Source organism: Plectropomus leopardus, chromosome 2 (genome assembly GCF_026936395.1).
Source record: "Plectropomus leopardus strain MGB_pleo_1.0 chromosome 2, ASM2693639v1, whole genome shotgun sequence".
NCBI classification, from domain to species: Eukaryota; Metazoa; Chordata; class Actinopteri; order Perciformes; family Serranidae; genus Plectropomus; species Plectropomus leopardus.
This window is the reverse complement of record NC_142177.1, coordinates 12,381,161-12,395,796: the sequence shown is the minus strand read 5'-3', so window position 1 is coordinate 12,395,796 and position 14,636 is coordinate 12,381,161. Positions and strand designations below refer to the sequence as shown.

At 39.8% G+C, this 14,636-nt stretch overlaps 1 protein-coding gene across 6 annotated transcripts in view; it reads left to right on the top strand.

The window, feature by feature from the left end:
• kif21b (kinesin family member 21B) overlaps window positions 1-14,636 on the top strand; it is an 85,384-nt gene that overhangs the window by 60,531 nt on the left and 10,217 nt on the right. For all 6 annotated transcript variants that reach the window (XM_088085319.1, XM_088085324.1, XM_088085347.1 and 3 more), the window contains 6 exons: window positions 3,430-3,566; window positions 4,608-4,788; window positions 5,098-5,262; window positions 5,957-6,074; window positions 6,532-6,702; window positions 13,411-13,610. In XM_088085319.1, the coding sequence (XP_087941445.1) occupies window positions 3,430-3,566; window positions 4,608-4,788; window positions 5,098-5,262; window positions 5,957-6,074; window positions 6,532-6,702; window positions 13,411-13,610 (972 nt within the window). The remainder of the gene's footprint in view (window positions 1-3,429; window positions 3,567-4,607; window positions 4,789-5,097; window positions 5,263-5,956; window positions 6,075-6,531; window positions 6,703-13,410; window positions 13,611-14,636) is intronic.

Genomic DNA, 14,636 nt, shown 5'->3' with positions numbered 1-14,636 from the left:
GAATGGATAGCCTGGTTCTTTCTAAAGATAATATCTATCTACCAGCACCGTTAAAGCTCACAAATGAATGTGTTTATTCCATTTTTAAAAATCTATACAAAAATTGAAGTGTAAAAATGACATATTGTGTTTTTATGTGGTGTTATGTGCTGGACAATTTCTTGACCAGGTGCAGTGGCTTCCTGTCATCACTGAGTTTGCTAGGCAACAAGACTCTTTATGCTAAGAAAAGCTAATTAGCCACTGGATGTACCTTAAAATCTACAGAAGTATCCATCTCCTCTTCTAACTTTAAGCAAGAAAGCAAGGAAGCAAAATATTTTCCCAAATTAGACGAATATACAATTCTATAATAATGATGAAAACAAAATGTTCTCTTCTTTCTGATGAATCTATTTCTGTGTACTTATCTCACACACAAAGTGATGCACCTCTCACTGAGACTCCTCCATCTGTTTTTCTGTGCATTGCAAAGAGCACACACTGATCTCCCTCCATGTTTTCATTAGTCTGTCAGTCTCTTGGTGCTTGGACCTGCAACATCCATTAGCAGCCCTCGCATAGTGCATAAAACAGCACACCATGATATCTTCAACAGATGCTGATAGAATGGGAACACTTTCTGCCATTTGGATCAGCGGCGTGCTGTTAGAAAGAGCGTGCTGCATTAAGCAATATTGTAGTATGTGCAGTATATGTACTTAAAGGAAAAAACAAAAGAGTAACTGAATAAAGCATTCAAAAATAATGGCACATAATGGTCCCCTGGCAGGTAAACAAAGTACCTTGCATAGGAGCTTTAGTAGAATATAAAAGGGTAAAAGAAACAATGGTTTTAGTAATTTTAAAGCTAAATATATTGTGGCTTTAGCACCTTGAGGTGGATTTATAGTTGTGTGAAGATACACAGTAGCCTATAGAAATGGCCTAAATTGCTGTCAGCTGTCTGCTTCTCTTTGCAGCTACACCTCCAAAACGCTAGTTGGCGGTGAGATTTCTGTAAAGTTTGATTGATTCAAATACACCTAGAACACACATTAGGCATGACTTAATAGCAATAATTAGTATTTCAAACAAAAGACCACATATTGGCTTCATTATAACTAAAAAGATTTCCTAGACAAAACACTCATCTTTTACTTTTCCCACAAATACAGCATGCTAACTTTATTAGCACAAGCCCATGGCATATTACATGGTATAATTTAGCCTAGAGGGCAGTGGAGTTTTAAAAGGTAATGTGACAAAATTTGATTCCAATACAGCTCACAAGTTCCACCAACAAAACAATCGTCCTATACCTGACATGGTTTCCCCACAAATACAACATGCTCATGGTAGAATAAGCCTATGACATTTAACATTGCATAAATTAGCCTAGTGGCGAGCAGAGTTTTCCTTCACTCATATGAAGCCAGGATAAATCACACAGATGATTTAAAATGCCATTCTTTGGTGGCTTTATTGTCTTTACAATTTATTGTTTCTTATCTGTGAAATAAAATTTAATGAAATGTTCCCACTGAGGGGAATGTTTTTCAGCTTACAAAATCACTTCTGCTGAGCTGCATGTCAGGCTCTGGCGTTGCGTATGCGTCCATGTAGAGCCTATGCAAAAGGTAGCCTATGGCATAGTAGTAGAAATCCAGCATTATGCCACCTAAGTACCATATTTAACCAATGACGATGGAGCATAAGATCAAAGGGTTAACAGCCGTCAGTGATAAGGTTCATTCAAATGAAACTGCACCTCATATTTTCCTATTTTTCAAAAAAATCTTCCTTTCCCTCTATTCTCTATTTATTCAATAAACATATTAATGAACTATTACATGTTTCCCCTTTTTTTTCTTATCAAAGAATTACCAGCATTCTATTATTAGTCTTTTCAAAATGGAATTGGACCAAAAAGAGGGTGGGACAGATTGTGTATGTTGCTGTGTTCACTCCATACACCTACCATCACAGTCAGGTTGTGCAGCTCTGCAGTAGAGCAGAAGCTGATAATCTGACTATGTTATCGACTTGTAACACCTCTCCACTTACACACATGTGCCACATACCCCTTTTCCCTGGGCCACAAACGGCGATCGGCTGTGGAGGTGCTGAGCTGAGAGTCAGCTCCCACCTGACTGGCGGAGAATGGATGCTGCATGTGGTGATGATGACGTCTCAGGACGTTGTGCTGTGGTTTATTTTTGAGTTGCAGGCTGCTGTGTAGTCGGTCTTCCAGGCTGTTGTGAACTATTGTTTTGAGCTTATTCTGCACAAGTTGGTTCTGTTTTGTGTTTCATGAGACTTGGCAGACATGCATGCAATCTTTTATTTTATTAGCTGATGATTGGCAGTTTTTGATTTTGGTTGGCATTTTTTATGCACTGAGAAAAAAAAGAGGATACACAGAAAGTGTGGTTTGGTCTTTAATTTTTGATTTGACATGCGTATTTGTCTGCGTGCTTTCACGCTGGGACATCAGCGTACATGCAGGCACAGAAGAGGAGCATGTTGTCATCTTTGACAAGTTTCAAGCACACCCTTCTTTATTTTTCTCACTCTGTGCAGAAACAAAACCTGTCCCGGGTATGGTGTGTAATCACAGATTCTCTTTTCCCTCCTCGCACCCTCCAGCTCTCCCTCACTGTTTCGCTTTCCACCTCACTCTCTCTCTCTCTCACACACGTACACACTCACATACACACTAACCACCACTGGTGTTATTAGGAAGCCCACCAGGGACCAATTTTCCCACATTCCTCCTTATTCTTCTTCTCACCCTCTGCCTGCTCTGTCTCACTCTGCTGACTGCTCTCCAGGCACTCTGGGACTCTGACCTGTCAGTGGGACATAGATTGTAGGGGGGGTGGGGGGGCAGAGGTTCAGCTAGAGAGTGTACATAACGCAGAAGAGGTTTTGTGTGTGTGTGTGTGTGTGTGTGTGTGTGTGTGTGTGTGTGTGTGTGTGTGTGTGTGTGTGTGTGTGTGTTGAAGGGGGTGGGGGGTGAACAGGCAAAGCAGCTCTTACTGTTGTAGGGCCTTAATTGGTCCGTAGTAGTAAAAAAGGAGAGGGAAGGGAGGGTGGGTTGGGCAGGCTGAAGATGGGGGTGACAGCAGGAGAGCCGGTGGGCTCAGTATACCAACAGGAAGTCGAGAGTGTGTGTGTGTGTGTGTGTGTGTGTGTGTGTGTGTGTGTGTGTGTTATTTCATATACATGTAGGTTTTTTAGGGGAGTACATCACCTTAATGTATCCACAGAGGTTTGTATGGGTTTGTATTGTCTTTCTACAAAAGAAAAAGTAATGTGTTTTTGTGTGCATGATTGTGATCGGCCTGTTTTACAGTGCATAAATCTGTGGATAATATGTGGACAGAAATCAGCGATCACTGATTTATAACGACTGTAACACCGCGTGTGTGTGTGTGTGATCTTTAGAGGTGTGATCAATCCCATCGGGGGTGTCAAGGGTGGTCGGACGGCCCCGCTGCAGTGTGTTTCTGTAGCCGAGGGACATTCAAAGCCTGTCCTGTGTGTGGATGCTACAGATGAGCTGCTATTCACTGGCTCTAAAGGTACACATGCTACTTACTTAACTGTAAGCTCTGCCTTTAGATGGTATTTGACTTTTACCTTAAATGGCCTTAATGGCTGATGTTTGATTAGTATATGCCATACATAAAACATAAAAACAGATTAAAGCTCTTTTATGTGGATCTCATTCAAGTTGAAGCAAATAACATGAGTTAAAGCTTGTCATCTCAAAAAAATGACACCACTAAAAGATGAGCCTTTAGTAATCATGCAACTATTAGAGGATAGTTTGGATTTTATTAAATTCGGGCTGTATGAGGCACTTATCCACAGTCAGTGTATAACATACAGTAGATGCCAGCCGGCACAGCCCCAGATGGTGAAGCAGGCAGCACTACCGCTACGGAAGATAAGCAACATACTGCTGTGATCGGAGGCTGCAGCAAAAGATATTTTAATCACCTGAAAAAAATCATTAACGGTTCACAGGCACGCTATATTTAGAATTTTTTCACAGCTTTTTATTGATGCCGGACACCTCTATCTAATTGGAAGCGTAAGCCACTATATTCATCTGTGCTCCCTTCAAAGCCACCAGACTCCATTGACAAAATCGGTAATTTGACCTCACAGAACACAGCTGCCTTGATCACTAACTGATATAGAGTCATATAGTGATATAAAGGGTAAGTTATGCTCTATCAAAGTCACATTAACAAAAACAAGCCAACCAATCACAGCAGCAGCAGACCAATTACTCCTGTGTTTTGCGGGGTAAATGTACTGTTTTTGTTAAAGGAGTCTGGTGGCTTTAAAGAGAGCATAGAAGGCCTTTTGTGCCCAGTCAGAAAGGGCAGACTGGTGAAAATATTCTTAATATAGTGTACACTTTACACTATATCATATAGCTTCTGTGGCGCTACTCCTGCCTGCTTCACCAAACTGGGGGTGTGCCGACTGCCATCTTATGTAGGTAATAAACTGACTATAGATAAATACCTCATACATCCCTCTTCCAAAACATGTGAGCTATCCCTTTAACCCAAACACGGTATATGAACTGCAATTCTTTCCTCCTTCAGATCGAACTTGTAAGATGTGGAACCTGGTAACTGGTCAAGAGATCGTCACCCTCAAAGGTCACCCAAACAATGTAGTGTCAGTCAAATACTGTCCTTCCTCCTGTCTGGTCTTCTCCGTCTCCACCTCCTACATCAAGGTGTGGGACATCCGCGACTCTGCCAAGTGTATCCGCACGCTTACGTAAGTTTTCTCCCTGCAACCAGCCAGATGGAACGCTTTGGAGCATTTAAACTAAAAAATTGCATCTGTGGAGATATTTGATAGAAGTGATTTGGGGATATTCTTTTTCAGTTCAGTGATGTGTTACAAGTTGCAGAAAAGTGACAAATTAAATATGGGGGGAAAATGTGATGTGAAATGCATCCAGAAGAAATGAAAAGTTCTGCTCATTACTCTTGCCTATGTCTCTCCACCTCATGTCCCCCTTTTATTCTCCTCCGACTTGTCCCTCTTTCTTATCCTTTTTTTGGCTTCTCTTTGCCCCCACAGTTCATCGGGGCAGGTGGTTTCAGGTGATGCATGTGCGGGCACCACCACCCGCACAATAACCTTTGCACAGGGTGAATGTCAGATTAACCAGATAGCCCTCAACCCGTCAGGATCTGTGCTGTACGCTGCTGCTGGAAACAGTGTTCGCATGTGGGACCTCAACAGGTACATTTGTTCATTAATTTAATCATAATTTATTCATTGAACTACCCATCAAATTGTTTGTTAAAGTATGAAGTCATTTATGCATTTACCTATTCATGAATTCTTTCACTGATTTATATCCGTAGTCATCCCCACATTCTTTGGTTCAGTCATGTAGATAGTCAGTCAGCTCGAAATTCTTTCAGACGTGAATGTATATATTCACGTGTCAGATGGTAATCAGCCGGAGAGCTGATTAACATGTGACTTAAGAGATTAAAGAGGCTGTCAAAAGAAAGCACAGGAACTCAGCACTTGTGAGTACGTGAGCATGTTTTCTAAGAGGCACCTATTTTTGAAATCCAGTGGCATCGCCATCTTCTCAGTTTTTATGCTTCTAGAGGGAAATGATTAACAGATTGGACCACCAGACAGTTTACGCTTAGGGGTTCAGACCCAATTAATGATGCAGAGCAGCCCCCAAGAAATGAAATATGAATGCATTAAACATTCTCTCAGCATCATCTCTGCCTTTGGCATCGCTGTGTCTCAGCAGTTTTACTTCACTCGTGAGACGGAAAGTGATTTCATTCAGTGAAACCTTAAAAATCAAATTCGTGTTAGTAATGAATTTCTTTGCTTGAATTCCTTTGCTGCCTGTGTGTGTGTGTGTGTGTGTGTGTGTGTGTGTGTGCGTGCGTGCGTGTGTGTGTAGGATGCAAGGAATGGGGAAGCTGACAGGCCACATCGGCTCTGTCATGTGTTTGACAGTGGGACAGTCTCTGCTGGGCAAAGACCAAGTAATCACTGGCTCCAAAGACCATTATGTCAAGGTACCACAAACACACACACACACACACACACGCAGACTACACTTGAGTGTCACAGACACAGACACAGTGTTTCCAACAGAGCTGGAATCAATATGAGGTGGTAGCTGATGACGGTGGGGCTGGGGGGTAGCAATGAACTGTTCACTTTCACTTTCACTGTTCCTGACATAATGCTGCTCCGTCTGTGCTCAGAGTGTGTGTATATATATATATATATATATGTATGCATGTATGTATATATATATATATATATATATATATGCATGTATGTATGTATGTATATATATGTATATATATAAAATATCACTCCTGATGAACAGTACAACTGTCCAAAACTATACAATCAGTATTTAGTGGCAGATATTTTACTTGTAGCAGGCCACCTAAAATTCATGAATGTGTGGGAAACACTGAGACACATCTTTTTACAGGCTCCTCCTCCCTTTTCTATTCTCAGGTGTTTGACGTGGCAGAAGGAACTCTGGGTAATGTAGGACCAGCTCATAACTTCGAGCCGCCCCATTACGACGGCATTGAGTGTTTGGCCGTACAGGGAGACGTGCTGTTCAGCGGGTCCAGAGACAACGGCATCAAAAAATGGGATCTGGAGCAGCAGGAACTCACTCAGGTGTGTGCGTGTGCCTGCATGAAGAGTGTGTGTTTTTGTTCAGATGTGTGTTTGTTGCTGATGCAGATGGGGCTTTTCCCTAGAACCGAAAACACGTCTCTTTCTGAAACTTGCCAAGGGTTATTTAATATGAGGCTGCGTTTGTTGTATGTTCCTGCTCTGCAGGTCAGTGAGGTCAGCAGGTTCAAGTTAAGCAGGAAGCTGAATGTTTTTATATTCATGTGGATGTTGAGTTCAGACATCAAAGTTTAACACCCTGGCTGTGCTTCAGCGCCGTTCCTGATGTTCTGTCCTGCGAGCCTGCAGATAGAATCTATCTTTCTGAGGCTATTAATTCATGATGTCTTGACCCTTATCTCGTGAGCAAGGCCATTTTCCACATGGTACATGTAGTGCAGAGAGAGTGCCAACATAGTATAAAGAGCTTTTCATTGTGGGAAAATGATCCCTATATGTAAGGATGCTATATTTATAGGACATCTTCTGGTGTGGTGTAATGACTTTAATAATCCATTGATGTGATGATGTGACTGATTGTTTATGTAATTTATCAAGCATTGTGATCAAGGCTGTATTCAGACTGCCTATTTACTAGCATTGTGTGCATATTAAGCCAAAATGTAACATGACATGTAGTATGCAGTATGCATATCACAGGTCACAACAACTAGCTTTTCTTTTTCATGTAATCTTTTGTTAAAAGAACAATTCACAATTGTGACTAGGCACATGTCTGACATGAATGTAGAACTACATTTAAGCCTGCTAAGCTAACATTTGACATCACAAAGAGAGCAACGTTAACCCTAGCAGGCTTTCATTATGAAAACAACACGACATACAAAACTTAAATCTAATTAGGTGTTATATTTATTGTCATTAGGGACAGAGCAGAGAGGCACTTAGCCACTGGTGAACTGCTGCTATACAGTAAAGGTGGCTTGCTATTAGCTGTGCTGTTGTTTGCTTCCACATTCCATTATCGTAAACCGGCTTAGTATATGGCAAAACAGGACTAGGCGTTACGGAGAAAATTATATATCATATTTTTTAACAAATATCTCTGTTCATACTGTGGTGATATCAAAGGTTTGACTATTAGTGCTTTCACTAAATTTTAACACAATCAGATTTTTTATAATTATCAGCATTGTGGATATAATGACTTAGTGGGTAAAGGGAAATAATAGAACAGCTAGAACAGTCTGGTAAGTTCAGAAAATTACATCCAGTGCTTTCCACAGAATTACTATGTTGCTCTTAGAAGAAGAGAGTCGCATTTTTTTGTAAGTGAATGCAAACTCTTCGACAGCACAGTGAACGGTTATGTTTTACTTTTACTTTGTGCCTGACGTTCTGCCGCTTGGTCGTTGCCTGGAGTAGACTCTGCATTCCAACAGTGTGATGCTATATATAACCAAATGCTTAATATCTCCAGTCCAGCCCCAAGAGCTGGAAAGTCTGGGTCTCACCAGAGTTACTTCAATCTATTCTGAGGGGTACATGGATGTTTTTCAGGTCAGTTCATCCAGTAGTTGTTGAGTTATTTCAGAAAGATCGATTGGCATTTTTAGCCAAGAGGTGTGGCTCTTGGGATGGCAAACATTTAAAGCTTTTCAGATGTGAAGATTTGCTGCTGTTGTTAGTTTATTCCATTATAAAATAACAATTGGTAGGAAAAAACAAGCAATTTAAGGAGATGTCATCTTGGGGTCTCTGATCTTTTTTATACATGCTAAAATGATGAATTAAAGTATGAAATAATTAAGAATCATAATAACCATGAGTTGCGGCTCTGCTGGAGACATTTGATAGATGATGAAAAATATCATAGTCATGGCATATGGCCATACAGTCCCTTTAGCGACTGTATTTTACCCGTTATCTGACACTGGCTTGGCTGTGACAGTTAAAAACTGTGCTGCCCGTTGAGCACTCAGCTGGCGGACAGGTCTCTTCATGTCTCCCTTTACCCTGAGTGCTCTCTCCTCAGAGAAAGTCAACAGAGTGCCGTCATGTGTAATGTGGCAGGAAAGCACTGTGTCAACACCAGAGCATTAGGGCCCACACACATCACACAGAGCCACAGGTTCCTGAGAGGAAAGTCATTGTGTGTGTGCCTTTGTATGCATGTGTTGACTCCTGAGGTGTCTCTGGTGTATCCTCAGTTGCCGCTGCATATGTTAATAATGCATAATAATGCACCTTGTGGGTGGATGTGGCGCACTTATTTGCATGCACAGTAATATGCATATTAAGCAGCACTTTTTTGTTGTTGTTCTATTTAGCCTTTGTTTATCCGCACAGAGAAAACAAGAACATAAGACATTATTATTTCCATTCAAAGGCTGAATTAAATCAGCTCGGTCTGTGCTGCGGTCTGCGGCATATGACCTTAACCTCATTTGTGAAGCAGCCAACACAATCCATTTTACAGCCTCTCTAACTCAGTAGTCTCTGTCTAATTGTGTAATAGGATCAAATTGTGGCTTGGGGTACAATAGAATATATTACAGTAGACTCTGCCTCCTCCAGGATTGCTGCTGCGAGCTGTTCTGCTGCGACCCCTGTGTTAAAATGCATACGCTATAGTGTGTTTCTTGGGGGAATATGTGAAGCAATTTGTTTATAATTACTCAACACTGTAGTTTAATGAATCCCAGTTGTTTGATAAATAATATACCTTCCAGAAAACAATTTCAACTTTGTGTGTGTTTTACTGGTTTGCCCGCATGTTTCTTATGCAACTGTTGCTGCAGTGTGGCGATGCTCTCCATGAAGTGTTGCAAAGCTGTGACACATTTTTACCCACTGGTGTGAAGTTGTTACAGAACCCGAGGTAGATGTAATATATGTGAAACTTTGTCTTTATTTTTTGTAGTGACTGTTCCCCTCTCACAGCTTTTATTGCACTTCCAACTCCCTGTGGATTTGGGGGCAGTGGAGAAAACTGCGTCTCCAAAGGTTTCCTTCAATTTTTACTTTTTTTTTTGATTAGGAAGGATTTATAATTTCTCAACCTTTTCTGGCCTATAGATCCCAAGTTGGAGTTGTCAAGTTGTCATGGAGGAAGCTCCAAAAAGAGTATACTGAAATGGCACTATATTTCAAACCAAAGCAGCGTTTCTCAAAGAATTAGAATCTGTTTGTAGTGGTAGCTGACATCAGGGGTAAGGGTCGGGTCAAATTTCTATTTTTGTTATATCGTGTGTGTGTTCCTTTTTTTAATCATTCTGTGTCCCCATTTTTGCAAGTCCGTGAACGCAGCACAGGTAGAACTCATCACAAGTTCTTTTTGAGTTGGAGGGTGGATAATCGATCTCCTAATGAATGTTCCAGCTCCAAAAATATAAAAAAGAATACATGGCAGAAGGTGCTTTAATCATGGCCGCCATGATAAAATGACTGTGTTTAATCCCAAGAGACCCCTGGGACAGCTGGTGATCTCGATCAACATTACCGTCTTTAAGGGCCTGTAGCGCTCTCATGTTTTAAACTAGCACACATAGTGGTATCATGTGAAACTAGACAAGGCATCCATTGGTAACAACCATGTTGTGATAGCTTATCTGGAAGGGGGCTAAATATCAGTCCAAAGTTAATTGCCAGATTTTGGCAAAGGAAAATCTGGCATATTCACAACTCTCACCTCAAGATATCTAAATGAAAATGGTCTCTCTCCGGTAACCACGAGCCTCCCCTTTACAGATGTGCGCACTCAGTGTTAGTGTGATGCTTTTTGTCAAAAACTTTGCAGTTTTTAAATGCAGTATAAATATGTTATTTTCACCTGTTCCAAAAAGGGTGTATTTGAATACTTCTGCATACTGGATCCCTAAGCAGTCTCAGAATGGTATAACTTGGGTATGAATAGAAAGCCGAGACTCTAGTGGACTCATTGAGACCTGTTTTATTAATGTGTAAGGATGTAGTTGGATCCTTTTTTTTTAGACCTTACCTTCCTGTACCTAGGATAATCACAGCATCATGAAACTTTACAGCTACATACTAGAGACCCCGAGCATTCAGAGGATGGATAGCTTTTGCTGTGGTATTCTGGAGGGATCTTGATCTTTGATTTTTATCAATTCTCGAGTGGTAAAAAAAAAAGGTTAAATTTTTGACCAAATCTGTGTAACAAATGGAGCTAAGAAATAGTAATAACTTCATCTAGCTTTGCACATAAATTAATGATCTTCACATAAATCAATAGCATTGTTTATATAGTCACCAAACATTGTTTCTTTTCCAATGTGTCCATTTTTGTCAAAAGTTTGACATTTTTATGTCTAAATGGATAGTACCAGCAGGACAATGTGTCCTCTCAAATAGTTCTTTTTAATCTTGTACTGTGAATCATAAATTCTCGAGAGCTACTCAGTCATGCTGTTTTTATATATACACCTTTATTTATACAAAGAAATGTGATCTCTGCACTAGATTATATAGTGCATAGCAAATTATAGCTATTTGAATAATTTCACTCACAGTATTCAATCATTTTCAGCTCAGACTATTGTACCATAAGAAGCACTGAACAGAAAACAACTTGGAGCTTCGCTTCAAGGTGAAGTCAACCTTCAGTGAAATAATAATGATTTATTTATTTATTTATTTAGCTCAGAAAGCAGCTTTTATTTTGTGGGTTCTCGGTTTAGATCACAACAAATAGGGCTGATATAGACTTGCAAATGAGGAATAGATATAGAATTTATAACTTACTGCCTTCCTATAAAAATCAGAGAGAGCAGACTTACTGCAAACTGCAGTGTGGAAAACATACACAGAAAGAAAAACAAATTAGTATGTGAGGTACCTGAAACAATAATGGAACTATATTTGCAGTGTTACTTGGATTGAAACCTAATCTCAAAATGCAACATGAAAATAATTAATGACAGAAGCAATAAAACAGGACATGAAAAAAACAGATAAATGTAGGAAAAGTTATCTCCCTGTGCATGTGTTCCTCTGTTTAGAGTTAAATTAATCTGCAGCCCTGTTAGTCGAGATAAACAGAATTAAAAAAAACAAAAAACAACAGCAGCAAAACCCAAAGTGTTGGCATGATAAAAGTTGTTTGAACCGTGTGTAAATCCATATTGCTTATTGTATGTTTGTTCTGCATTTTAAGACTGATTGTATTTACCATCTCACCTCTGCAGTGATGCGGCATCGTAGACACAGTATTTCACTTTAATGCCTATTTGCTGGCAACCGCCATGGCAGAGGCATTATGTCTTTTGGGTTTTCTGTCCATCCCATTCTTGTGAATGTGATATCTCAGGAATGCCTTTAGTGATTTTTTTAAAAGTTTGTCACAAATGTCAACTTGGTCTCAAGGATGACCTGATCAGATTTTGGTGGTCAGAGGTCAGTGTGAACTCACATCAGTCCCATTCTTGTGATATTTCAAGAATATCTTGAGAGAATGTTGTCTAATTTGGCACAAAGGTCCATTTGGACTCAAGTATGAACTGATTAGATTTTGGTGGCCATAGGTCAAAGGTCAAGATTACTGTGGCCTCGTTTGTCCCATTCTTGTGGATGAATATTACAAGAGTACCTTGAGGGATTTTTTTTAGATTTGGCACAAACGTCCACTTGGACTCAAGCATGAACTAATTAGAATTTGGTGGTCAAAGGTCACTATGACTTCACAAAACATGTTTTTGGCCATAACTCAAGAATTCATACATGAATTATGATAATAGGATAAAATGATGAAGTGACAATTTATATCCAAAAAGGTCAAAGGTCAACTTCACTGTGACTCAGGAACAGAAGGGGAGACATTTGGTCAGATACTGAATGGATTACACTTGAAAGTGTGGTAATTGTGTAGATCCTCTGTGCTGCTGGGGGAATATGTGTGTGAAGTATCCGTGTTTTAGAATTTGTAGCTTCTTTGCAGCAATATCTGTAGTTGAAGCTTTATCCGTTGTCATGGCTATATACAAGTCTAAATGGATATGGATATAAACGGTAACACGAACTTAAGTGTGATGTCAGTTAAGAAGCTATTTGTCAAATGCTTTTTGTTTTTTTTTTTTGGCATGTTGCAGTTTGTTCCTGGCAGCAGGAGTGTGGAGATGAGCTGCAGGAACAATTAATCCCATACAGTAGCAGAAAATAGTACTGTTTGAATCTCTTTAATGTCATATAGATTCTAGGTCTGCCTACTGGTCTGAAATTACCCCAAAATTAACCTTCACCCTTTGTCAAGTTCTTGCTCTGGAATTTGAAATAAAGACAGCTAAGAACACTTCTGACCAACTTTTATGATTCTCCACAGTGGTTGCCACAAATACATGTTTTCCCTTTCTTTGCCATTTCTCTCCAGTTCCTAACAGCTGCTTGTGTCAGCATGATTGTCTTAGTAAAAATAAGACAGATAAATCAGTTCATGAATCATATTTTGAAGCCATTTTAAAATAATGAACACACAGACAGATAAGCTAAGAATAACTAAGGTATTGTGTCTAAAAACAGCATTACTAACTATGTTGCCCAGCTACCATGAACATATTCCATTGAGGAAATAAATTGCTCTACTGGCAGTGATTTACACCCATTAAGAGTGAAACACTGTTTTTAGACCGCAATAACCCAGATGACTCACATTCCTGTAATTTTGTTTGCAAAAATATGAGATGTAATATCTTTTATCTATCTCTGACTTTATATCTCTCTGCTTTAACTCCACAGCAAATTCCCAACGCCCATAAGGACTGGGTGTGCGCTCTGGCATACGTCCCAGGCCGCCCCATGTTGCTGAGTGCCTGTCGGGGCGGCATGCTTAAGGTGTGGAACGTAGACAATTTCACCCCCATTGGAGAGGTCAGAGGTCATGACAGCCCCATCAATGCCATATGTACCAACTCAAGGCAGATCTTCACTGCCTCCAGGTAAAAGCATTTCAAAATAAGTTCTCGACTGTAACACCACTTATCTAAAAATGTTTCCTATTGCAGTACTGTAAGAAAGAGGCATCCATCAAGCGTTATTTATTTTATAATAGTTATTTATCGGAGGGGATTAAGAGGCAAAAAAACTTTATTTCCTCAAATTTCTTTAAAGGATTATAACCTTTGTTGAGAGTGAAAGAAAAACCTTCATATCTTTATAAATGCCATTCATATATTATTTATTGACAGCAATTTACTGTTATTTTAATGTGCGTACACTAAATCAGTCAGCTTTTGTTATACACAAGAATCAAAAGAGAAGACAAAAGTGACAATGAACTGATCCTGCCAACTGGTCAGTCTGTATAATATCTCATTCGTGTTGTTTTATTATTTTCCAAAAACTATTAAAAACATAATTTATAAATCCTGGGTTAACCGTCTGCTGCTCCTGAATGTGTAAAGGGGACTGCATACAGTGCTGGAGGCTAGGGTGGTGTTCAGTCCAATGAAAGTTGCTCAGTGGTGCATGAAGGCAAAAATGATCAACTTCTGCGTATAAAATTACTCATATTTTCTGTGCTGCTTTCACATCACTGGGCCCAGCTCCTTCCAGTATAGTGCTCTGCTAACATGAATGGGGATAAAATAATTTGGGTGGCTCTTCATGATTTTTCAAATGTTATCTGTCCAAATGTATCAAATCCAGATAGTCAAACGAGTCATTTCATTTCAAAAACGTTTTTTTTTGGGCATCACATGATAGACTTGGAAGTTGTAATTCCATTGTTTGGCCACTACGAATTGGCATCAAAGCATGGCGTACTCTCTGGGGGGTTTTGCAATTAATCACAAATACTCACAAGAGCACTGAGTGTGCTTGTTAATCCATGCCTGAAAATAGTCCCCCACAGATGCAGTCTTTACTACTCTTTAAAACTACAGTGCTGCTGCTGTTTAAGGAAATTACTTAGCCCAGTTTTTAAGATTTGTATCATCAGCAGATGGGCTTGGAGCTCAGAGCCA